Source organism: Radiomyces spectabilis, assembly GCF_025331425.1.
Source record: "Radiomyces spectabilis strain NRRL 2753 chromosome Unknown BYT42scaffold_1, whole genome shotgun sequence".
Taxonomy (NCBI): Eukaryota; Fungi; Mucoromycota; class Mucoromycetes; order Mucorales; family Radiomycetaceae; genus Radiomyces; species Radiomyces spectabilis.
This window is the reverse complement of record NW_026251926.1, coordinates 259,169-280,172: the sequence shown is the minus strand read 5'-3', so window position 1 is coordinate 280,172 and position 21,004 is coordinate 259,169. Positions and strand designations below refer to the sequence as shown.

The following is a 21,004-nucleotide window of genomic DNA, read 5'->3' as shown; positions in this document are numbered from 1 at the left end:
CACCTCAGCGAAATGTCAATTTCAGATTCCGATCGGTGGTGCTCTCAGCAGCAATCATGGCAGGGTGCACCGTCCTTTACCAATGTTGGTATGTAATGTTGCCCATAGGATAAAGAAATCGGAAGAGATCAATAATTTGACATTGATGAACGGAGTTTAACATGGTCATGACAACGTATCACAGTAACGGATGATGGTGCCAAGTACGAACAACCCAATCTATGAATAACAGTCTTTTTCAGGTAGATAAGCAGTTCTAATCAATAAAAAAAACTTTTCATATGCTGACAGTAACTGATGAGTTACCATGTGCAAGCAGAAATGTTTCATGCAAAATATTCATCAATGCATACAAACGCTCAGTGGAATTCAATGGCGATAAATAAAAATGCAATGATCATGGGACGAAGCAATACCTTTACTCTTTAATATCTTTTTATAATGATTGTGCAGTCAACAACATGCACCTCTAGAGGAAAGACATGCATCATTCTAATGCTGGTCATGTTTGTGGTCTGGAAGATCGACTCGGTTCCCGTCAGTCGGCTTAAGCGTTACACAAAGGTCCCTCAATTGGATCTCCCAAGGGGAGACGCAGAAAGGTAGTCAACTGAAAGAATTGCCAAGGTAGCAACAAGATTTATATCGTATGGTGTGTATCGATGTAATTACAAAAGGATGGTGCAGAATAATGAGAGCCAAATGAAAAGCATAAACCACAAACTAAACGTGATCATAGTAATAAAAAAAAAAAAGGGAATCCAGAAAAAGAAGGAAAAGAGTATCTACAAGTGAGAAAATAATCGATTGTATTTTGACTTACTCTCCTTCTCCCTTGGTGCGGTCAATTGTACAAAGTCAGTTAGTCATCTCTATTTTCTTAATTCAACTCCTTTCCTTCACCCTTTCTCCTCCGCCTTTTTGTCTTTTTTTCGCCTTTTTCCTTCTGTTTTCTAAAGTTTTCCCTGCTCTCTGCTTGCTCACTTACTATTTTTCGCCGCCGTTTTGCTTTTACTGCATCTTATAAATAATGATACCATGGTTTCACGCACACTGGCTCGTTCTTTTATTCATAGTCATGTCCCCATGTGTCTGTGGGAATCTGTTCATCCAACTATCGAGACCTTCCATTACTCAAGGTACGAAAAAAAAAGTGATCGTCCATTTTTATGTAGCCTCATTAAAAAATTATGATGATCCTACTGTTTTCTGTGCCCTTTTTTTAGACGTTGTATGGATCTACTCCAATTCGTCGTCCATCCAGCATACCAGTGCCGATATCGCTAGCATCAGCTACGATGAGGATATTCAGCCCGTCATGAACCTCACTCAACCTAGCAAGAGTGGTCTCAGGGGCATTTTGTACAACCGAGGATTGGCTTGTTCGTCTCCGAATCAAACCTCATCCTCCCTCTTTTACGATAATAATGATATACCCAGAATTGCCCTCATCCAAAGCGGCGGGCCATGTTCCTTTGCCGATAAACTTAATTGGGCCCAGTTGGATGGAGCTATCGGCGCCATTGTCTATGCAGAAAATAATAATTCCATTAATCCAGAAAATACCGTGGTAAGAAAAACTGTCGGCCTCATGACATTTTCATACCAGTAAATTCACTCTCTCTTATTCTTGTCTATTTTTTTTTATTCATTCATTCTCGGCGCAATATCAGCTTATTCCACCCAATTCTAATGTTACCATTCCAGCCTATTGCATTAATAATCGTTTGGGGTTTCAACTACTTCATCGCCTCGAACTTGTGGCCAAAGTACCCGAAGACATTTCTAATCGAAATCACAGCAAACAAGCTGTGAGAATTCTGATGATGCCCGCCGATTCAGGGACTGCCAATCCATGGGAACTTACATTGATTATTATGATTGTCCTTTTAGCAGTGAGTTTTTTCGCTTCAGGTAAAAATTTCAGCTTGATTCTCTTCCGGGATCAGATTAAATAATTCATGGTGCGGTAACTGGCTAGTGGCCATGCACTTTCGTTTACGGCAAAAGAATCGACGTCTACGACGAATGGTGGAGGAAGGACTCATACCGCCCCCACCGGAGATGCTACCGATGGGCAAGCACGTCCTGGATCAAAAACAGATTGACGAACTGCCCACTCGCATTATCCAAAAAGACGAAGACGAAGCGCAACCAAAATCTATTTCTTCAACTAATGGAGCACCAACCTCAGATAATACGACAATGGATCAAGCGGGGACGACGGTCACGCCAGCCCCGACGCCGTCGGTGACCATCAATTTAGCCAAACGATGGTCAGTGGTGTCAGAACAGGGATTCAAAGCAGATGACATTGACGATGATACGTGCGTTATCTGCCTTGAGGGGTTCAAGCACGGAGAGCTGGTGCGAGAATTGCCGTGTAAACATGAGTATCATTGCACTTGCATAGGTAAGAAAAAAATTGAAAACAGGTCCTAGCGAGTTATTAGATCGTTTCATTGATCGATATGTCTGTCATCCTGTCTGTTCCTTTATTTTGTTTAGATCCATGGTTAAAAACCAAATCAGCCGAATGTCCTCTTTGCAAATTTGATTGCTTTTCGCCACCCCCAACCGAAACTGTGAAACAAAAGTCCTGGCAAGACCGTGTACGATCTGATCCGTTAGGGATCCTGCGGAGACTGTCAACGGCAACTCCTGAGCGAGAGGCATCTGTTCCTTCTCAGTCACCAGCGCAACCCAATAGACCGTGGATGGAACGGTTGAGGCGGGCTATGCATCGAGATTCTTCAAGAGATGTATCATCTAATAGCATGGAATTGTCCACAAGATAGATTGCATTAAAAAAAAACAAAAGTGTGATACAAACCAGAAGTTACATGCCTAAAATAGAAATTGCGGGATATGAAATGTTTGTTACTTTTTTCGTTTGGGCGGCAGGGTGGCTTTGATGGTTGAATCATTGCACTTGTCAGTTACTAAATGGTTATGCTGAATCGGCTTCGTGTAGCATGCCACGGCCACCACGGTTCATGGTTACGATTAACTGTTTCTAAAGCCACTTACGCGACTCAAGTCCCTAAAAAAGCCGCAGGCGTTTTTACCAGCAACAAACACATTGCACAACCTGTCCAGGGCGAAACCCCAGCTATCAACAAGACATTGGTCTATATTGGTAATGCATGTTTCTCTGGCAATGGGCTCGATTTTCGAAAACCTAGTTCCAATGTCATTGGCAACCACGTACTCACCTCGAGCAACTTTATAGGCCCGTTTGCCGAAACCATCCGACGATATAAAATGACAGCATCCTTATTCGGTATCTGCGGCCTGTGTGCGGTTCCAGCATTGATGAGCACAGGACAAGCCCCGCCACTGAGTGTCGTCCTCGGTAATGTTCTTCATCCGCAGCAAAATTTCACAATGATTTCTCGTGCTGATTGATACTTATCCCTCCCATTTTTTTCTCTTTTTTCTTTCATGCAGCTGGAGCTTCGGCCATCTCGCCTGCGATATTCATTCATTTCTATACACGGAATTACGTTACCAAGTTGATGGTATTTGACGATGTCAAAACTGTGGAGCGTCAGCGGAAACGGCCTGCCGAGATCAAGGACAAATGGTTGGGCATTGAAACGTGCAATTTCTTTGGCAAATATTCGGAAGAGAATATGTGGCTGTCCGAATTAAGAACGGTGCCATCAGAAAAGTCGGTGCTTTGGAAGGACACGAAGCGAAGAAAAGCAACGTTTGCACTGGAAAAGGCGGTGATGGAAAGTGATCCTTTCCTTCGAGGGCTGGCCGATCGGTGCCGGAAAATGATATCATAAGTGGTCAGACGGAGTTTTTCTTGTACAAGCGATCAATGGTCCATGGTTGATCCATGTTTCAAAATAATTAGGATCGCATGGTATGATTGGTTCGAAACCTTATTGTCAATAAATGATTGGTTTAGTGCCTTTACCAATCTGAAAACGTCCCTGACCTTTGGTTATTTCATCATGATTCGGACAGCTGAATATTGCTTCTCCCCCTTTTTTTTTAATCCTTTCTCTTTTTCTTCCGCTTTCTTGATTGTGTGTTGCAGTTGATTTCTCTACTTGCTTTATCCTGTCTACTGTACTTTTTTTTTTACTATCTCTCACGTGGCGTCCACGGACCTAAAAATAAAATCCAGCGATGCAAATCGAGCGATCCGTAGCCACTTCGACAAAGCCTAAGCGACGGCCTTCATATATCAACCTGAGCACTGCCTCCAGCTGCAGTGATGCACTTTTATCTCCTCGTACTCCGAAATCCATTTCGAAATCTCGTCGATCATCGGTTGTGCAGGAACTACTGAGCGATTCCCGAGCATCGTCTCGAAGGAACAGTCTTGCCAACTCGCAGTCCAACACTTCCCAGCCACCCCTGACTCCTGTTTTACTCTCGGATAGCACCACAAGCTTCTTTCAGGACTTGGCCTTGCAAGACGATAACGATTCTCACTCTTCGGATCCTCGTCACCTCAGTGTCGATGACGACAGTATCCATTCTTCAGGTCGTCCACGATCGTCATCGGTGACCAGCATCATAACCGCCACTGGAGCCACATCAGCTCCTCTTCCCAGCTTTGACGTTCATACCTTGTACAAGATCAAAACCACCCGATCATCCCGTAAACTGGATCACTTTTTCGGAGAAACAGCGCCTCACGATATCTGTATCAAGGAAATTCGCAAAGAAGGCATTAAGGCCATGTTACAGTCCAAAATCCCCTTGTGTTACTTCTTATTCCATTTACTGGAAGAATACAGCAGTGAAAATCTCGTAAGTGCATAAATATGACGCAAACGCACAACCACTATATTCACAGATATCCTTGATACAGTTCTTCTTTATCGAAATTGAACAATACGAAAGCTTTGCTTACACTTCCATTGTTCAGCAACTGGCGACAGCTCAGCATATCTACAACACCTATCTCACCAGCAAAAGTTTTTTTGAAGTGAATTTGGACGATAAAGTACGACGTGATGTGACGGGAGCTCTTCAGAGGAAAGATTTGGATGGCTGTTTCAACAGTGCCAAGCGTGCCGTTTATACATTACTTGAATCCAGCTATATGCGATTCCTATCGACCGATAGCTTTCAACAGATGGTCAAGCATTGTGGTATGTCAAACATGGAACTCTAGACAATGCGTTCGCCTACTGATATTCTTCATATCTTTTTTTTTTTTGTTAAAAAAAAAAGGAGAACATACCACACATTACGATGAAACCAGTCGGCATACAGCGGTGGATCTATTGTTACATTATCTTGAAAAGCAACACGCGGTAATTTATACCAATCCTCATACGGATTCCCCCGTGTTCATGACGACGGGACAATCGTCAAGACGACGTTATGAACTTGTGAAATCCATGATTCATCAGTTTTGTCGTACCTTGATTGGCGTTGAGTTCAACTATTACCGTCCCGAACCCAGCATGAATGGATGTGTCGACGAGCTGATCTCTACGAGCAATGACAAATCAATCGAGCAACTTTCTCCCCGTAGCAAACAACGACACATCAATTTCTTTGGCAAGAAAAAGTGATAGTGACACTTCCCATCATACCTCTCTGTACACTTTAGACATGTATTTCATCATCCCCTTAGACTGCAATCAAATTATACACTAGACAAAGACCACCCATAGATGAATGTAAAACAATATATCAGCCATGCCATTCATTTTCATATCGTGCGTCGTACGCATCAGCCTACTCTCTCTTTTTGAAATGCGAAATTCAGATACAGATTTATCCGGTGGTGGTGGGCTGTCCACGTTCTGGGCACTGTGCCTTGTGATGGTGAGGTTCTGATAAACGAAAAAAGGTTTTTTCCGGTACAAGCATATTGGGCATTACTGTAATCGGTTCTCCTTTCATGTTTGAAATAACATCGTGGCCATGCATGAGAACAAGGCTTGGAATAAAAACTTGCGTTTGAATGAAGGTGTGCGTGTCTCTCCCTTCTAGGCATTGGGTGATGTTGGCCCACCAGACGGAAAAGGATATGTGCAGCTTCGTTCATGGTTACACGGATGCCGATTGGGAAAATACGTAATAAATGAGACCATCCTCATTGGTAAAGAGACTGGTCGCCATTCAGCGCAGAAGCCACGACGGTGTCCTGACTTGACCATGTGTAAATGAGTTGATACAAGTCGATAAAAAACTTGGCTAAACCTTGTGCATACGATACAATGCGGCGAATTTCTGAGAAAAGCGTCATGTGAGATAAACCAGTCAAAGTTTCATTCTTGTTTATTTCTGAAAAGCTTTGAAAAAGATCCTACTCCTGCATTTCAAAGAATAAAAAAAAAAAAAAAAAATACTTGGCAAAATGTTCTATGCATTCAACGGTATTCGTTCCGTATATCCCCCGAAGAAAAAAAATGACACTTGGACAATACGCCAATGTTTTTGCAACCCATCAATTGGGGCAAGCCAAGTTGCTTGTTTTTCTTTTTCGGAAAACGGCACCCACATATCTGTAATGTGATCTTGCTGGTGTAAAAAAAAAAAAAAAAAAAAAAAAAAAAAAAAAAAAAGTAATTGGCGCAGCCTAGACTGCCAACTCTCTTTTTTGAATCACAGTTATCAATCGAAACAGACCAGCTTCGTCACGATTCTTCTTTTTTTTTAATCTGTATTACAACAATAAAGATGCGATGGTGTAAAAGAGAACGGCAAATGTTTATTTTCTTTGGATAAATAGATCAACATGGACGCATGATCCAACAATAACACGGTATTTCACTCCAATCTCCTCGACCTTTTCAAATCCCTCTGGTTTTTTACTATCGATTTCAAAAATGATAAGAAGGACATGCTATTCACATTAACTGTGCCTTGTGCGATTTTGCGTAACACTATCTGCATGGACACACATGCCAACATGGTGGTCTTGTCGGGGAGCTGACATATGCTCCGTAATTGAGGACTCCAAGTATCAGATGGGCGATTGCTGTGCAGTGATGAATTACAATGGTCACATGCTCCGGGTATCGTTCCCTCTTTGGGAAATTTGCGAAACGAAGATCAGTCTACAGGAAACAAGAATAGAAATGAATGCCGAAATGGCCGCCACCTCGATTTCGTGATGAGACGGAACCTCCCGCTGAGGATGAAAAAACCAGAGGGATTGCCAAACAAAGCGCTTCCGAAGATTCCCAGATCGAACCTCCGTGATGGGAGCCTATCGTTGCCACAAGACCATCGAATATCCAGGACAAGCACTTCAAGTGGAGATGACTGACATTATTCTATTTTTGTCGACCTTATTCTGATTTTACTAGTCAATAGTCAAATGGGGGCTCATCTCTCCCCCAGCCTGTTCGTCAACCCATCGCTGAAAAAAAAAAAAGAGGATGATGCATCGGTTCAACAGACGACTTTTTTTTTTCTGGCTAGTGTGTCTTCTCAACAAAGTAGAATAAAATCGATTAAGCTTTGGTAATAAAGATACAACGAGCTCGAATTTTTTTTAGAATTGGCCGGCTATCAAAAATAGAAGCCAAGACTTCTTTTTCAATGTCATATTTGCAAGACCGATCCATTGCTATTTAGTGTCTATTCGCCACTAAAATTAGTCTGGAATGATCCTGCTAGACAAAGACAAAGAAGATGGGCTTCACGGCACCACCGATCGTTGACATCCCTAATAACATGGGTGTAAATATAAACGGCTTGATGTCGTCAGTTTGTGACTGTCTAAGTTTCCATCAAGACCTAAATAGTGTACGCCAATGCTGCACGCATAAACGGATGTCTTTGCAACATAAAGAGTGATGACTATCCTGCGTTGACAGTGGAAGTTTATTGGGAGTGTGCGGATGGATTAACAACCAGAATGATGTATTTACGGTGCAGTAGAGGCCCCGAAATTAACCCGAAACACTGGTTTGGGGGGTTTTTCCATGGTTCTCTCTTATTCGTCGACCTAACAACCGCTTATGCAATCACATAATTTTTGCGCTCTTTTTCCTCGTTTCTCACTTTCTGGTTTGGTAAGCTGAACCCAAACGTGGAGAAGAAGGGTTTATTTATATACTCATTCTGCAACTGTTGTTTTTTGCCATTGGTTGTCTTGCAAGCAGCTGTCATGTCGATGCGCAAAACAGGCCACGTGAAGTTTTTCAGCTCAGTCAAAGGATACGGTTTTATCATACCTGACGATCAACCAGGTCAATCCAACGTAGAAGGTCACTGGTCTATTCCAACGACACCCTATTTGGCTTGCCACAGACAAACCATGTTAACCAAAACTTGCATTTAGAAGTCTTTGTTCATCATACAGCAATACAACACGATGGCGGATTTAAAAGTCTAGGCGAGGTATACAAAAAAAAGGAAATCTCGATGCCATGACGATGAAGTGACTCATCCAATCATTCGTTATTCTATTGTATGCAACCGTACCACAGGGTGAACAGGTAAAAGGCCACTCTTATTGTTCAACAATGAACGTGAAAAACGCGCGATCGCGTAAGAAGCAGTGATAAATATCTGACGGTGGGGTTTCGTCGGGCGCTGTAGGTAGAGTATGATTTGGTGCAAGGACCTAAAGGAATGCAGGCGGCCAATGTGTCTGGTCCAGGCGGTGCATCAGTCAAAGGGGATCCTAACGCTGGTCGACGACACTATGGATCGTAAGTTCATATGGTCATGGACTTGGGAGGAATTCGTATAGTAAACTCATGGTGAAATTGTTTGATCAATTTTTAAAAAAGGATGGGACAACGAAATTATTCATATGACGGTAGGTAGTTCAATGAAAAACAAAAAGGTGGTGAACCTTTGTGCTCATATGGAAAACCATTACGATTGACACGGGGATGTTAGCGTATGGACTTGGCTATAGTAATCCAGCTTTTGGATATCCAATACCTGTGCAAGGAATGATGCCGTATGGCAATATGCCTCAGTTCTTCCCTCAATATCCAGTCGCTTATTATCCGGTACCACCTGTATCCATGTCATCTCCATTACCCTCGGGAACCGCCTCCACGCCTTCGCAAACCCTGCCTACCAACAGTTACTCTGAATATCAAAACACAACGCATTATGGAACCAACGTGGAATCGGACGACCAATCCTCAGCCGTCTAGAAACGTCACCCCAAAGAAAAAAAAAAGACGTGGTTGCTTTTAAATGGCCGCATGCACACACTTTAGAAGGGGTTCCTAAACAACTTGATTTTGTTTTTTGATCTCGTCAATGCTTCCCAATCCATTTTTGGTATCTGCCTATGCGTGTATCAGGCTGGTTTATTACTCGAATTGAATAAATCGTCTGTGTGATAGATTTGAACAGGTGGTGGTGGTGGAAAGTAGGGTTGAACGGGAATATCGGGCGTGGCAGATCGGGTGGCTATAGGCTAGAAAAATTCAATGCGAACGTTAAGACCACCAAACATGTTGGATTCAAAACGTATCGTTTACTTACGAGTTGGAACAGAGGTTTGGTACGATGGCTGGCCGCGACGGCTTTTTCAACCGCTTCAACACTGGCCGCCACCTCATTATAAGTCTCTTTGACAGTGTTGACAATCGCCTACAACATCAACAAAAAAGAAATGAATAAAGAAACTCGTATCTGCAAATAACAGCGATAACAACTGACCTCGATTTGATCAATCTCGTCAAACGTTTCCTGCAGCTGCTGCATTTTATCACGCAGTAATTGTACAGCCGCTTGTACCTCGTCTGTTTCCGCACGCGTCTATAAATCCTCATGGTGTGAATGATAAAAATATCCACAACTGTTCCGCTCTTGACAAATATGAATCTTTTACCTTAACTACACCGGCCGCTGTCTCCTCTATCCGTTGTCTGCACTGTAACGTTTGATCGTGCCATCGATTCAGCTTGTTTTACAAAGAAACAATAACGTCAGGATTGCAGATCAGTCATATGGTTTTCATCCTTGGTAAATTACCGACGACTGTACTGCTCGGTCTGGATGTATTTGTGTAGCAAGTTCTTGACTTGAAGCTTCCACTAACGATTCCATAACTTTCGGGTCGGAGTGAACGGGTGGAGCGACTTCCGTTCCCAAACTGGTTATGCTGAATTAGGTCGAGCGAGTGTGTGTGTGTGTCACACGTCACTGCCAGAGCGCCAGAGCCCAGATAGATTCGGGCTTTGAAATAAGTGTCAAATGAGGCAATAGCAGAGTCTGAACTGGCTCAGTCTTTTTAGGGTTCACTGCATTGTCACATCTCATCGGTAAAGTGACCATCCGACCCATGTGGCACATCAAAAAAGTGTGTGGTTTCTATATCATGTGGCACCTGTGATTCGAGAAGCTAGGAATCCGTCTTCTTTTTTCTTCCACTAACCCAGTATATTATTTTTTTTTCTTCTTCTGTGAGCTCAATGATTAAGAATCTATTTATTTCCAAGGTGACACCAGATTTCACGGTACCTCGACATCTGTGCGGAAGATCATCATATAAAAGGACAATCAGTTTTGCTGAAGCCCAAGAAAAAAAATATTATGTATTCTATTCTGACAGTTAAAACTGCATCATCTCTTTGACTTTTGAACTTTCCTTACGTGCTGATTATTATTGTTCCTTCCATCATGAACTCTGTTTGCCCCACCGATCTCCCCTGGGACTCGTTCCTTTGGCAACTTACCACCAACCCATTGCCAGACTCGTATCCTTCCCCAAACACGTCAGACCATTTCGAATGGGCTCCCCAAAAAGGTATTTTGTTGATCGATCAAAATCCTCTCCCCCTCCCCAAAAAAGCACGCTTCGATCCACCCTACTAAACGAAAAAAAAAAAAAAACAGGTTGCTCCGAACCATTATCCTTGATGTTTCCTACGGAACCGATGTCGGCTTTCTTTTCAGAAGCTTTGTTATGTGCGGAACCGTGTGGGTTGGTTCCTTCTCGGATAATCACCGATGACGTGACTTATCAAGCTTGCCAGCTGACGCCTGACAATCGGAGCGCGTCTCCAGAGGCACCGATGATTTCCTTGTTGGGCCATCACATGAACCTTGTTCAGTCACCCACCTCATTGGTCTCCGCTTCTTCTTCTTCTTCCTCTTCCTCTTCCACCTTGCAGCAGTTGTCGCGGTCTCAACTTATTGAACGCGTGCTCCAGTTGGAAAAGGAAAAACAATTCCGAACAGAACTGTCGACTATTACTACGACTACTACGGTAACAGGTGGTCAGCCGTCATTGCGCCAGGCACTGCATGTGTGCCAATGGAAAGGCTGCACGAAACCTCCCATGGCAAGGTTTGATCAGCTTATTCGCCATATCCATGCGGATCACATCCAAAGTGGCAAGGTAAATTTCTTCCCAAACAAATGGCGTTTTTTCTCGCTACACCTTTTTGTTTGTGTTTTTGACTCGTTTGATTTTCACATAAACAAAGATGCTAAACAAAAAAAAAATCTTTTGGTTGTTTTAGCCTGCCTATTTCTGTGAGTGGGCCGGATGTCTCCGAAATCACAAACCCTTCTTCAAGCGTCACAAAATGTACAATCACATGCGCACCCATACAGGTGAACGACCATTTGCCTGTCCGCAATGCGATAAACGATTCTCCCGACCGGATTCGCTCAACACGCATTGCAAAACCCATACAGGGCAAAGACCCCACGCCTGTCCTGTGCCCGATTGTGGCAAAGCGTACTTTCACAGTCGTTCCTTGCGCAAACATTTCAAGACCACCCACCAATAGATTTCCCTCGTCCCCGGAGGCCTTTTTTTTATTTTATTTTTACACACCCCTATACCAGATGATAACGGTGTTATTGTCAAATGTTACTTTTTGTATGTGCTGGACACATACACCACCCATGCCATTCCTTTTTTTATTTTCTTTTTTGTGAAGTATTATAGGTTTTATTTCTTTTGGTTGCATTATGAAGTTACGCACTGTGTTTACCCAATAAATATACAAATGTTACATATTATACACATAAACCAATAGTCATTTCCGGTAACGATAAAGTTGAAAGCAAGGATTTATGCTGTATGAGGCTTGGGGGCTTCGGTCGTGGCGCCAGTGCTGGTACCCTTTCGCTCATCCTATTTTATTTCACATTGATCAGTTACTTTTTTCCTTTTTCTCTTTTCCCCGACCTGAACATTTTCCACTTACCGCAATACGACGAGCTTCCGCGTGTAAAGCATTGATTTGGTCCAACATCTGGGTAGCAAATCCTTGCACCTTTTGACCTGCAGGTGATTGCATCAACTCTTCGGCCTTTTGCTGGGCGGTCGTGGCCACATTTTGCGCCTTGTTCTGGACACCCAATTTGCTGTCGACTTCCATTGCACGATCGGTCACATGGTACTTTTGACCCAACTGAGCCAGGTTCTGCTGAATCTGGGCAAAGAATTGCTGCACCTTCTGACTGAGACCGTATTTGTTATCGTATTCGATACCCTTAGCCAACACATTGTCGGTTAAAGTGTAACCAGCCGCCAACATCTCGGCCATGGTGCTGGACACCGGAGGCACTTCCTTGCCTTCTTCCTCGCTCACAGCCGCACCAGCCTTTTCGTTGTTTTGAGTCTCGGCAAAGTACGGCTCCACGTGAATGTGTTCATTGTCCACCAAAGCTAAATACAAAAATAAAAAAAAATCGCGTACTCATGAGCTTCTGCAGAACTCACCAACTATCCCACAGTTGTGACTATCTTACCATTGCTTAAAAGGACGGCCGTTTTGGCAGCAGATGCACGTTCGAACATGATGAGGGCTTTCTGATGCTCGCCATCAGGCTGCAATTCGAATTCCTTGATCTTGCCACAGAACAGGAAAAACTCGCGGATAGCCTTATCTTGCGTGGTCTTGTGGATGTTGGTCACCACGACCAAATTAGGGGTAGGTTCAGTAGGAATAGTCACTTTGGAGGCCATAATTGATATTTTTTGTAATAGGATAAAAAAAAGAATCCGAGGTGGTCAGTGCCAAACCCCTGCGCGTTGCGTCTTATATATGCATTTTTCAAAAACGATGAACGCATTCTGAAGTCATTTTTCTGAAACAGGAGATTTCCTATTTTGAGTAGACTTTCTTTTGGGGAAAAATTCAGTGAAAATGAAATAATCTCATGCACGGACCCGGTGTCCCTTTCAATTTATTTCTCAAATCCACTAGCGTGCCCGTTAAAGTTACGTCTTTATTTTTTTTTTTATTTTTGATTTTGCATGCATGTTGATGAATGATGTGATTTCTACAGAATAAAAACTCCTCCGGAAATGGGCAAGTTCGTCAAGAAAATCCATACTCCGTCTGGCCCAAATGGGAGGGATGATCGTCATTGCTGCCAACAATCACGTACTGCTCGCCTTTTTGTCGATGATGAGTAGAACGCCTTTTCGGACCTGATTGGTTTAGGATCCTTAATTTTTTGATAAAAGGAGTTGTCGTCATGAATACGTTGACTGAGAAAAGGAGTCAATCACCACTGGTGTCATGTCGCATAAAGACGGTCACCGCTTACACAACTGAAGAAATTTGGAGCCCAAATTTAGTAAATGGATTTCGCAGTTTGAATTGTGGTTATTTTGGCTCACCTTGTGTGTATATGAACCCGAATTCGGGCTGGGTTGCCAAAGATGTTATATGATCTTGGCCTCCAAGGAAAAGGAAAAGAGAGGAGGTGAGCAAGTGAATTTATATGCTTTCAGAGGGCAGTTTGAATAACGTGCTTCATTGATGTATTGTACGCATAATCACAAGTGATCTCTACACCTCCTTTTCCTGCTGGGAAATTGGTGTATTGTATGCATGATTAAATTTGATCAGTTTATCATTGGTGATATAACTCATATCCACATCTGTCCTTATCTTGCTGGTTGCTGGAAAGTGAGTATTGTACGCATAACCACAGGTGATCAATGTATCATATAGCTGATGTAACTCATGTTCACTTCTGGCATTATCCTGGAAAAGACGACGTAAAACAAACAACCCCAATAATAGACATAGACTCGTTCAGTATTACAGCGCCATGCTCGTTGACCTTGCCGAAATCGTGGCCCAGGTCTTAGCATGTATCTTGTTGATAGGAAACAATGCTACTGGTCTTATAGAGTTGATCCGCCCACGAATTGAGCAATAAAACGCAACGATTGGGAGTTTATTGATGGTGATAGCGCTAGACAACTCATCAATGCGCTAGCTACAATATATGATCTAGCATCTCATCGGGAGATCATTCCGAGTGATCTTGACAATTGTTACTGTAATTGAGTTCCCCTTTTGGCCTAATATCTCATCAGTAAAAATGAGCCGCCCCTTGTGGCAAAAAATAAACATCATCGAAAAAAGGTCATACTCTTTTTTTTCTTTTTCTCCATCCAACATGTAAAAATTTATAGTATAAGACGATAGACCTTTTTACTGTTGCTTGTTGCTGATGTTTTTACCCCTCTTCTATGATGTATGCATAATGTTGAGTGAATTGCTTTCCGCATAGTGGAGAAAGGTATAGTTCTTTGTGGTGAGAGAAAAAAAGTCGAAAGCATCGTAGCAACTTCAACTAACCTGTTTGTAGGATTTTCTGACGGGTTTCTGCCCAAAGTGAGGTGCTACGTAATACCTAAAGACTCTATGGCTGTTCATGACTCCAATGAATCTTGGAGCGGCTAGTATACTACGTAAGTTCCTCGGAAATAACAAGCAACTTGAAGCGATAAATCTTCCAAACTAATTCGTACAGTATATCTATCGTGTTGTTTGCTGGTATCAATGTGACTCCCATAGAAAAGTAAAGGCATGACTTTTTCACTGACTGTAGTTGTTTTGTAGATTCTCTCTGACAAGCCCGTCTGCGTCGCTATGCTGCTCCCATTGGTGAGCGTTCTATCGCTTCAGCAGCAGTCTACAAAGCGAAATGCAATATCCGACTCTCTGTCAAGTCAGTTATCTTGCTTTAATATCAAGTGCACACCTTCGTAGTATTTCACACGGGTAAGTCTCTAACGGTCATCAAGGTAACGTATAAACGGCCTTTATAGAAAAAGCTTAGGGACGTATTTCAGATACGTCAATCGACATGTATTTGATTCAATAAAAGCCACAATTGCAAAAATTCGTTTTCAATGTAATTTTAGTTCGTCCTTATTTTAAGCACCATGGAGAGCTCCTAAAATAAACCCTTCGACATTTGGTAATTGAATTACTCGTGGCACAAAGCATCGGTGCTTTTAATGAAATTACACAAAAAAATCAACGGTGGTGTAAGCAACCCAAACGTGTAAAAAAAAGCTTTTTGGAGGTTGATGATTGAATTTTAATTCATCGACTTTTTTATTTTTCCCTTTCTGGGATTAAACAAATCCCCCCCGCCATACCGTTACACAATAGATACACGGTTTGTCTGTGTGTTCAAACTTTGTTCTTTATTAGTGTTTCTGCATGGCTCATTGATGGTTCTCATTGACTTGTGGCTGCACAGGTCGGGGATCTTTGGATGCGTCCTTGTCAAAAATCACTTCAATCACAGCCGCATGGCGTAAGGCTTCCATCCAAGGTTGAAGTTGGGATTGCAGCGTTTCAAGCACTGGCAACAGTTGGCTTTGCAAACCTTGGGCCACGTTTTTCGCTTTATCGTAGGCCGAAAGATCTTTGCGGGCTAATTCCGCGCGCATCCACTCCAACTGCTGGTTGGTCAGATCGGCCGCCGATTGAAGCCGAGATGTTAACCATTCTGGCGACGATTTCTGTGCTTTGACATACGAAGCGAATTGCTGGATGTGGCCCGATAGTTGTTGCATCGTGTTGACAGCTGCTGTTTGGAGCTGCTGCAGACGATCTGTGACGGTTGTTGGAAGTCGTGAATGAGCGGTTTGAGCATACACCATCATTGTTTCTGTCAGGGCGGCTTGCAAATTCTGCCAGTGACTTGTCGCCGTGCGAAGAAGCAAGGATGGATCGGTCAACTGTATAATTTCTTGACGCGTTCGTAACCTGGACACTTGATGCGTCAAACGAGAAGGCGTTTCTGACACCAAACGATAAGCGCGTACCATTTGATTGGATTCGGCTTCGTGATGTTCCACATTGCGTGTCTCTTCTTGAACTTGTTCTTGGATCGTTTCAGGTTTCGGTAAATACTGATCCAACATGGATTGCGCCCGATCGACGACGGTGCCAAGGCGATGATTGGCCGTTTCAGCCATTCGTTGAGCCGGCGTAGTCAAGTTTTCGATATACTGATACGAAGGACGTTTGATCGAGTCGACGAGTTCGGCGGTAGGTTGATTGATCTCTGGGAATCGAGTCTGAATCATGTCGAGGGATCGGCATCCCAATTGGTCAGCCTTTTCAAGCTGGGGTTGCACGTAGGTTTTATAGTAGGTTTGGACATATTCAGGAGGGGGATAGGTGTAGCGATGGACAGTTTGCAATGTCATGGTAGCCAGTTTTCCCAATGATGTCTCATGGCAGTACGACACGCTGTCCTGGACTACGGGTAACGAAGAAATCCGACTGACAAAAAAGGACACTGGTGGCTTTTCCTCCAAGCTCTGATCATGACCGTTCTCAGAAGGTTTAACATGTCCTGCCATCGATTAGCGGAAAAAGAAAAACAACAAGTCAGCCGAAACTCGATTAAGCTTTTTCAAAACCAAAAAAAAAGAGAAAAAAAAGTGGAGAAAACCAAAGATCTGGTTTTGATGATAGGCGATCTTGTGGTTTTTTTTTTTTTTTTTTTTTTTTTGGAGGAAGGCGGAGCAATTACTCTTTTTTTTTTCAAAAGCTATGAAGCCCACTGCCCAAAAATAATAACAAGATGCTTCCTGAAAGAAAAAAAAAAAACATGAAAAGGAGTTGTCTTGATTAACTTACCATTGGTTGTGGCGGACGAATCCTTGGAAGCCTTTCGTGGACGGGAGTGATTTCGAACCATGTCAGATCGATATTCGAAAAATGGAAAGAAAAAAAAAGCAGATAAAAATAAAGGAAATGTCTGCCTTAGTGGGCCACTTGGGTTTTTTTTCGGTTCTCCCCAAAATTTTGTGGTAGAGTAGCCGCGCTTCAATTGTTCCCCTTTATAAAGTGTGCTTTTCTTTTTTTTTTTTCGCCACCATAATACATTTTCATCTCACCAGCATGTGAAATCTGCGAAACATTTCTACGCCTTTTCCTCCGTTTTATTTGCCTAAAGTAGTTTGAGGGAACGAGATAGCCAAGCTATCAAGATCGTCTTGAACCTTTTTTTTTTGGTTGGACAGCTTGATTATCACATGCCATCAGTTTGTTGGTCAATGCAATGCGGAGATTCTGGCGGACATGTGATTCCATCTCAAACCCCTTTCTTCAATAAACCTCACCACCTCAACCGACAGAAAGAATATTTCTTTTTGTCTGGACATTAAAAAAATAAAAGACCCTTGAAAAGAGATTTTTTTTTCTCGGTCACCAATCGTAGTAATGGAGGAGTTTTCTTATTTTTTTTAGTGGGGAAATTACATACTAAAAGTGTTTATTTTGGAATGAAAGCAATATGAAAAAAGCGAATATTTAAGTAATGAGGAGATTTAATGCTCGTTTTCGAGGCTCTTGAATGCTGAAGCGATGTTATGAACTTGGACATCACTATAATAAAAGAAATAGATAAAAATGAGTATATCGAATAAAATGATTTTGTTGTCATTGCAAAAAACTTACCGATTGACCTTGCCCCATGCGCTGTCCAAGTAATCCTGCTTGGCTGTTTCAACTTTGCGGGCGGCCAACTTCGCACGGCGAGCCTTGGTGGGCCAGAGATAGGCAGTAAGCTCAAAGTTCCAGTAACGGAAGACAAAGACCTTGACGACATCAAGGAACATAAAGTAAACAAGGGAGATACCAAGAACGGCAAAACCCCAACCGTAACCGCAAGGAGCGACACCTTCGGCTTCACCAAAGACACCATAGACGGAGAAGAACAGAGCGACGACTTGAGTACCGAGAATACAAACAGTAAAGATCCAGTGAGGAATATTTTTCCAGAAGTAACCGGGGACACGAGTGGAGAAAATGACAAAATGAGGAGCCGAAGAAATATGCAAGTACATAATCGAATGCAACACATTGTCATCGACGTGGAACACATCACGAGCAACGTAAAAGTGAGCGAAGGACAGAATAGCCAAGAAGATAGCCAAGATCGAAGACAACGTCAACAGCTGACCAATACGCCACTTGTCAGGACGTTCAGAAATTTCAGTGTTATCGACAGAAATCACAAGAGTAGCAGCATCGTTCTATAATAGAAAAGAATTCATTAATATCAAAAGAATTCAATTGATTTTGCAAAATCAAAGAAACTTACCAAGACACAAATCATAATAAGCAGAATAGCAGGCATGGTCCAGTCTTCAACCAAGGTGACGATGAACATGAAGAGCAAGAAATGAATCGTGGAAGTGATACGGTACAAGGCATAAGATCGAAGACGTTGGAAAATGGCACGGGAGGTCATGATACCATCGGTAATGGTGGAAAGACCAGGAGCCAACAAGACAATATCAGCGGCGGAACGAGCAGCATCAGTACAACCTTCGACGGCAATACCAACATTGGCCTTCTTCAAAGCGGGAGCATCATTGACACCATCACCAGTCATACCAACGAGGAGACCCTTGTTCTGCAACAATTCGACGACACGGTACTTGTGTTCAGGAATAACCTGGGCAAAACCATCGGCACGTTGACAATGTTCGGTCACTTCTTCTTCGGACTTGGTAGGATCGACCAAATGGTTGGCATCGAGAATAACACGGCCCATACCCAGACGAGCGGCGACTTCCTTGGCAATGATCTGTTGATCACCAGTGATCATCTTGACATCAACACCAAGAGCGTTACAGTTGGCAATGGTTTCGGCGGAATCGGGACGAGGAGGATCCAAAAGAGAAATCATACCGACGAGTTCGAATTTATCCGTATTGTTGATCGTTTTGGCCACACCAAGAGCACGAAGACCACGACGAGCCAGAGAATTGACAGCACGGACAGCATCGTCATCGCCACCAGCCAGCTGGGTGATAACCTGGGGAGCGCCCTTTGCCACGGAGAAAGTTTCGTTGGTGTTCAGGTTGACAATGGTAGCACGAGTCATCTTGGTCACAGGATCGAAAGGCTGGAACTTGATAACCTTGTAGCCGGGAACGCTCATGGTGTCTTGACGGTTCTGCAACACATCCAAGGAACTTTCGGCGGCACGACGCACAGCGGATTCAATGGGATCATTGGCACCAGGTTCAGCAGCGAGGTAAGAGTATAGCAAGATGTCATCGGAGGTGTAGTTGTTGGTCAACCAGGGTTCATCAAAAGTCAATTCGTTGAGGGTCAGGGTACCGGTCTTGTCAGAACAAAGGACGGAAACGGAAGCCAATTCTTCAACGGCCGTAAGACGCTTGACAATCACCTGCTTGGAAGCCAATTGCTTGGCACCAAGAGCCATGGTCACGGACATGACAGTGGGCAAACCGACAGGAATGGCAGCAACGGTAAGGACCAGACAGTTCTCGAGGACGACCTTCCAGTTACCCTTGGGAGTTCCCTTGTACTTGACGAGTTGGTAGATGAGCACGATAAGAACCAGAACGACAGTGGAGAAAATCAAGACGTTGCCAATCTTGGCAATAATCTTCTGGAAATGACCTTCTTCGGTAGTGATGGCAATCAGGTTAGCGGCACGACCAATAAAAGTCTTGTCACCAGTCTTGGTCACCACGGCGAGCTGTTGACCTTGCTTGACAATACTGGAAGAGTAAGCGGTGGAACCCTTATGTTTGGCCACAGGAAGCGATTCACCAGTCAAAGCGGATTGATCGATCATAAGATCGGAGTCATTATCTTCACCGTTGACACCAAGACCAAGGAGACGAGCATCGGCCGGAATAATATCACCAATACGGAGAACAATCACATCACCAGGGACTAGCTCGGACACTTGAATTTCGGTCAATTCACCATTACGGAAACAACGGGTCTTGAGAGCGAGAGTTTGACGAAGGGCATCCAAAGCCGACTCGGCCTTGGCTTCTTCAATGTAACCAATGAATGCATTAATGAGGAGAAGGGCTAAAATGATGCCGAAGTCGATCCAGTCGCCCACAATGGCAGCAATGATACATGCAATTTCGATCAGATAAGAAATGGGACCAGTGAAATAGGAGAAGAATTTGAGGAAAGGATTGGTCTTGCGTTCGGGGAGTTCGTTGAGACCAAACTTGGCTTGTCGATCTGCCACTTCGGCTGTCGATAAACCTTGGAGAGGTTCCGTGTGCAACAGGACTTCCAATTCGGGAGCAATTTCGTCCTCATGCTCATGATGTTGCTGTTCTTCAAACTGAACAGCTTCCTTCTTCTCGTCTGTTGCCATAGCAAATAAGTAGAGATGGAGAAAAAAAGGTCAAAAGGAGAGTAGCTTTCGGAACGAATAAAGACACACAAGGGAGAAGAGAAAATAAGAAGAAAAAAAAAAGAGCTGTCTTCAACGCGCTTGAAATAAAAGGATTTACGATTTTTAAACAGCGCAAAATAGAAAAAGTCGCCCTTTTAATGAAAAATCACCTGGTTGATTTATCACTGTCTGACCGGATCGAAAACAGTGCAAATGGAAATCTATGAGGTTTCTGGTTTCAGTGGCATTTGTGCAATAACAAAGCCGAAAGAAAAACCATGTTATATTTTTTTCAGTCTCATACTTTTCCCGTTTCACCTGCAATTTTTTTTTTGACAGATGGGGGGATTTTTTTTTCTTTTCGCTACTTCTCTATAACTCGTGTGATTTCGTCTTCTGCCAATCACATCTCCAAATGCATGCTCCATCATTTTCTGTTTTGCAAAGTTTTATTTGGCGCATTGGCTGTCAAATCTGCACCCTTTTTTAGACAGCAGCACACAACCACTCCACCCTAAGACCAGGAAAAAAAATCGGTCCAATTAGCGTAGCCCACTTTGAACGCGTGGAGAAGAACCGAAAAAAAGGTCATTGCTGTAACCAAGTAACCCGATCCATAAACTTCCAACA

General features: G+C 43.1%; 10 protein-coding genes across 10 annotated transcripts; 6 read left to right on the top strand and 4 right to left on the bottom strand.

Moving 5' to 3' along the window:
* The first annotated feature begins 851 nt into the window (after window positions 1-851).
* On the top strand, window positions 852-1,901 carry BYT42DRAFT_3828 (uncharacterized protein). Its single transcript, XM_051563312.1, has 3 exons — window positions 852-1,139; window positions 1,227-1,570; window positions 1,708-1,901. Exons 1-3 carry the CDS (start codon window positions 1,031-1,033, stop codon window positions 1,813-1,815), a joined length of 561 nt encoding a protein of 186 aa, XP_051427900.1. The 5' UTR covers window positions 852-1,030; the 3' UTR covers window positions 1,816-1,901.
* Window positions 1,902-2,843, top strand: BYT42DRAFT_3829 (uncharacterized protein). The gene is made up of 2 exons (XM_051563313.1): window positions 1,902-2,413; window positions 2,509-2,843. The coding sequence occupies exons 1-2, from the start codon at window positions 1,987-1,989 to the stop codon at window positions 2,796-2,798; spliced, it is 717 nt and encodes a 238-aa protein (XP_051427899.1). The 5' UTR covers window positions 1,902-1,986; the 3' UTR covers window positions 2,799-2,843.
* A 109-nt stretch (window positions 2,844-2,952) lies between these two features.
* On the top strand, window positions 2,953-3,794 carry BYT42DRAFT_488249 (uncharacterized protein; the record flags this gene model as incomplete). The annotated part of the gene is made up of 3 exons (XM_051563860.1): window positions 2,953-3,139; window positions 3,233-3,348; window positions 3,573-3,794. 3 exons carry the CDS (start codon window positions 2,953-2,955, stop codon window positions 3,792-3,794), a joined length of 525 nt encoding a protein of 174 aa, XP_051427898.1.
* Window positions 3,795-3,957: 163 nt separating this feature from the next.
* On the top strand, window positions 3,958-5,210 carry BYT42DRAFT_550778 (RGS domain-containing protein). Its single transcript, XM_051566180.1, has 2 exons — window positions 3,958-4,773; window positions 4,835-5,210. Exons 1-2 carry the CDS (start codon window positions 4,144-4,146, stop codon window positions 5,138-5,140), a joined length of 936 nt encoding a protein of 311 aa, XP_051427897.1. The 5' UTR covers window positions 3,958-4,143; the 3' UTR covers window positions 5,141-5,210.
* A 2,888-nt stretch (window positions 5,211-8,098) lies between these two features.
* BYT42DRAFT_609161 (cold-shock' DNA-binding domain-containing protein) lies at window positions 8,099-9,104 on the top strand (the record flags this gene model as incomplete). The annotated part of the gene is made up of 6 exons (XM_051571225.1): window positions 8,099-8,198; window positions 8,273-8,331; window positions 8,421-8,429; window positions 8,533-8,645; window positions 8,727-8,755; window positions 8,839-9,104. 6 exons carry the CDS (start codon window positions 8,099-8,101, stop codon window positions 9,102-9,104), a joined length of 576 nt encoding a protein of 191 aa, XP_051427896.1.
* Window positions 9,105-9,178: 74 nt separating this feature from the next.
* On the bottom strand, window positions 9,179-10,349 carry BYT42DRAFT_3676 (uncharacterized protein). Its single transcript, XM_051563258.1, has 5 exons — window positions 9,934-10,349; window positions 9,791-9,862; window positions 9,619-9,717; window positions 9,442-9,549; window positions 9,179-9,373 (listed from the first exon to the last, which is right to left on the bottom strand). The coding sequence occupies exons 1-5, from the start codon at window positions 10,006-10,008 to the stop codon at window positions 9,254-9,256; spliced, it is 474 nt and encodes a 157-aa protein (XP_051427895.1). The 5' UTR covers window positions 10,009-10,349; the 3' UTR covers window positions 9,179-9,253.
* Window positions 10,350-10,481: 132 nt separating this feature from the next.
* On the top strand, window positions 10,482-11,854 carry BYT42DRAFT_550762 (uncharacterized protein). Its single transcript, XM_051566179.1, has 3 exons — window positions 10,482-10,708; window positions 10,798-11,303; window positions 11,428-11,854. The coding sequence occupies exons 1-3, from the start codon at window positions 10,582-10,584 to the stop codon at window positions 11,698-11,700; spliced, it is 906 nt and encodes a 301-aa protein (XP_051427894.1). The 5' UTR covers window positions 10,482-10,581; the 3' UTR covers window positions 11,701-11,854.
* BYT42DRAFT_550761 (uncharacterized protein) lies at window positions 11,855-12,930 on the bottom strand. Its single transcript, XM_051566178.1, has 3 exons — window positions 12,671-12,930; window positions 12,124-12,587; window positions 11,855-12,050 (listed from the first exon to the last, which is right to left on the bottom strand). Exons 1-3 carry the CDS (start codon window positions 12,885-12,887, stop codon window positions 11,988-11,990), a joined length of 744 nt encoding a protein of 247 aa, XP_051427893.1. The 5' UTR covers window positions 12,888-12,930; the 3' UTR covers window positions 11,855-11,987.
* A 2,289-nt stretch (window positions 12,931-15,219) lies between these two features.
* Window positions 15,220-17,021, bottom strand: BYT42DRAFT_506843 (uncharacterized protein). The gene is made up of 2 exons (XM_051565103.1): window positions 16,828-17,021; window positions 15,220-16,540 (listed from the first exon to the last, which is right to left on the bottom strand). The coding sequence occupies exons 1-2, from the start codon at window positions 16,886-16,888 to the stop codon at window positions 15,399-15,401; spliced, it is 1,203 nt and encodes a 400-aa protein (XP_051427892.1). The 5' UTR covers window positions 16,889-17,021; the 3' UTR covers window positions 15,220-15,398.
* A 334-nt stretch (window positions 17,022-17,355) lies between these two features.
* Window positions 17,356-20,456, bottom strand: BYT42DRAFT_524359 (plasma-membrane proton-efflux P-type ATPase). The gene is made up of 3 exons (XM_051565315.1): window positions 18,296-20,456; window positions 17,650-18,227; window positions 17,356-17,577 (listed from the first exon to the last, which is right to left on the bottom strand). Exons 1-3 carry the CDS (start codon window positions 20,351-20,353, stop codon window positions 17,520-17,522), a joined length of 2,694 nt encoding a protein of 897 aa, XP_051427891.1. The 5' UTR covers window positions 20,354-20,456; the 3' UTR covers window positions 17,356-17,519.
* Between the last annotated feature and the right edge of the window lie 548 nt (window positions 20,457-21,004).

What these genes read in the sequence shown, in the direction of transcription:
- BYT42DRAFT_3828 (XM_051563312.1), top strand. Translation starts at nt 1,031, where the DNA reads ATGATACCATGGTTTCACGCACACTGGCTCGTTCTTTTATTCATAGTC. An exon ending in GAGACCTTCCATTACTCAAG is followed by an intron (nt 1,140 to 1,226) that starts GTACGAAAAAAA and finishes CCCTTTTTTTAG; the next exon opens with ACGTTGTATGGATCTACTCC. An exon ending in TTAATCCAGAAAATACCGTG is followed by an intron (nt 1,571 to 1,707) that starts GTAAGAAAAACT and finishes TTACCATTCCAG; the next exon opens with CCTATTGCATTAATAATCGT.
- BYT42DRAFT_3829 (XM_051563313.1), top strand. Translation starts at nt 1,987, where the DNA reads ATGCACTTTCGTTTACGGCAAAAGAATCGACGTCTACGACGAATGGTG. An exon ending in GTATCATTGCACTTGCATAG is followed by an intron (nt 2,414 to 2,508) that starts GTAAGAAAAAAA and finishes TATTTTGTTTAG; the next exon opens with ATCCATGGTTAAAAACCAAA.
- BYT42DRAFT_550778 (XM_051566180.1), top strand. Translation starts at nt 4,144, where the DNA reads ATGCAAATCGAGCGATCCGTAGCCACTTCGACAAAGCCTAAGCGACGG. An exon ending in AATACAGCAGTGAAAATCTC is followed by an intron (nt 4,774 to 4,834) that starts GTAAGTGCATAA and finishes TCCTTGATACAG; the next exon opens with TTCTTCTTTATCGAAATTGA.
- BYT42DRAFT_3676 (XM_051563258.1), bottom strand. Translation starts at nt 10,008, where the DNA reads ATGGAATCGTTAGTGGAAGCTTCAAGTCAAGAACTTGCTACACAAATA. An exon ending in ACCGAGCAGTACAGTCGTCG is followed by an intron (nt 9,863 to 9,933) that starts GTAATTTACCAA and finishes TTGTAAAACAAG; the next exon opens with CTGAATCGATGGCACGATCA. An exon ending in ACGAGATTGATCAAATCGAG is followed by an intron (nt 9,550 to 9,618) that starts GTCAGTTGTTAT and finishes TTGATGTTGTAG; the next exon opens with GCGATTGTCAACACTGTCAA.
- BYT42DRAFT_550762 (XM_051566179.1), top strand. Translation starts at nt 10,582, where the DNA reads ATGAACTCTGTTTGCCCCACCGATCTCCCCTGGGACTCGTTCCTTTGG. An exon ending in CGAATGGGCTCCCCAAAAAG is followed by an intron (nt 10,709 to 10,797) that starts GTATTTTGTTGA and finishes AAAAAAAAACAG; the next exon opens with GTTGCTCCGAACCATTATCC. An exon ending in ATCACATCCAAAGTGGCAAG is followed by an intron (nt 11,304 to 11,427) that starts GTAAATTTCTTC and finishes TGGTTGTTTTAG; the next exon opens with CCTGCCTATTTCTGTGAGTG.
- BYT42DRAFT_550761 (XM_051566178.1), bottom strand. Translation starts at nt 12,887, where the DNA reads ATGGCCTCCAAAGTGACTATTCCTACTGAACCTACCCCTAATTTGGTC. An exon ending in GGCCGTCCTTTTAAGCAATG is followed by an intron (nt 12,588 to 12,670) that starts GTAAGATAGTCA and finishes TTTTGTATTTAG; the next exon opens with CTTTGGTGGACAATGAACAC. An exon ending in CGGAAGCTCGTCGTATTGCG is followed by an intron (nt 12,051 to 12,123) that starts GTAAGTGGAAAA and finishes GAAATAAAATAG; the next exon opens with GATGAGCGAAAGGGTACCAG.
- BYT42DRAFT_506843 (XM_051565103.1), bottom strand. Translation starts at nt 16,888, where the DNA reads ATGGTTCGAAATCACTCCCGTCCACGAAAGGCTTCCAAGGATTCGTCC. An exon ending in TTCGTCCGCCACAACCAATG is followed by an intron (nt 16,541 to 16,827) that starts GTAAGTTAATCA and finishes AATCGATGGCAG; the next exon opens with GACATGTTAAACCTTCTGAG.
- BYT42DRAFT_524359 (XM_051565315.1), bottom strand. Translation starts at nt 20,353, where the DNA reads ATGGCAACAGACGAGAAGAAGGAAGCTGTTCAGTTTGAAGAACAGCAA. An exon ending in TTATTATGATTTGTGTCTTG is followed by an intron (nt 18,228 to 18,295) that starts GTAAGTTTCTTT and finishes TTTCTATTATAG; the next exon opens with AACGATGCTGCTACTCTTGT. An exon ending in GCATGGGGCAAGGTCAATCG is followed by an intron (nt 17,578 to 17,649) that starts GTAAGTTTTTTG and finishes CTTTTATTATAG; the next exon opens with TGATGTCCAAGTTCATAACA.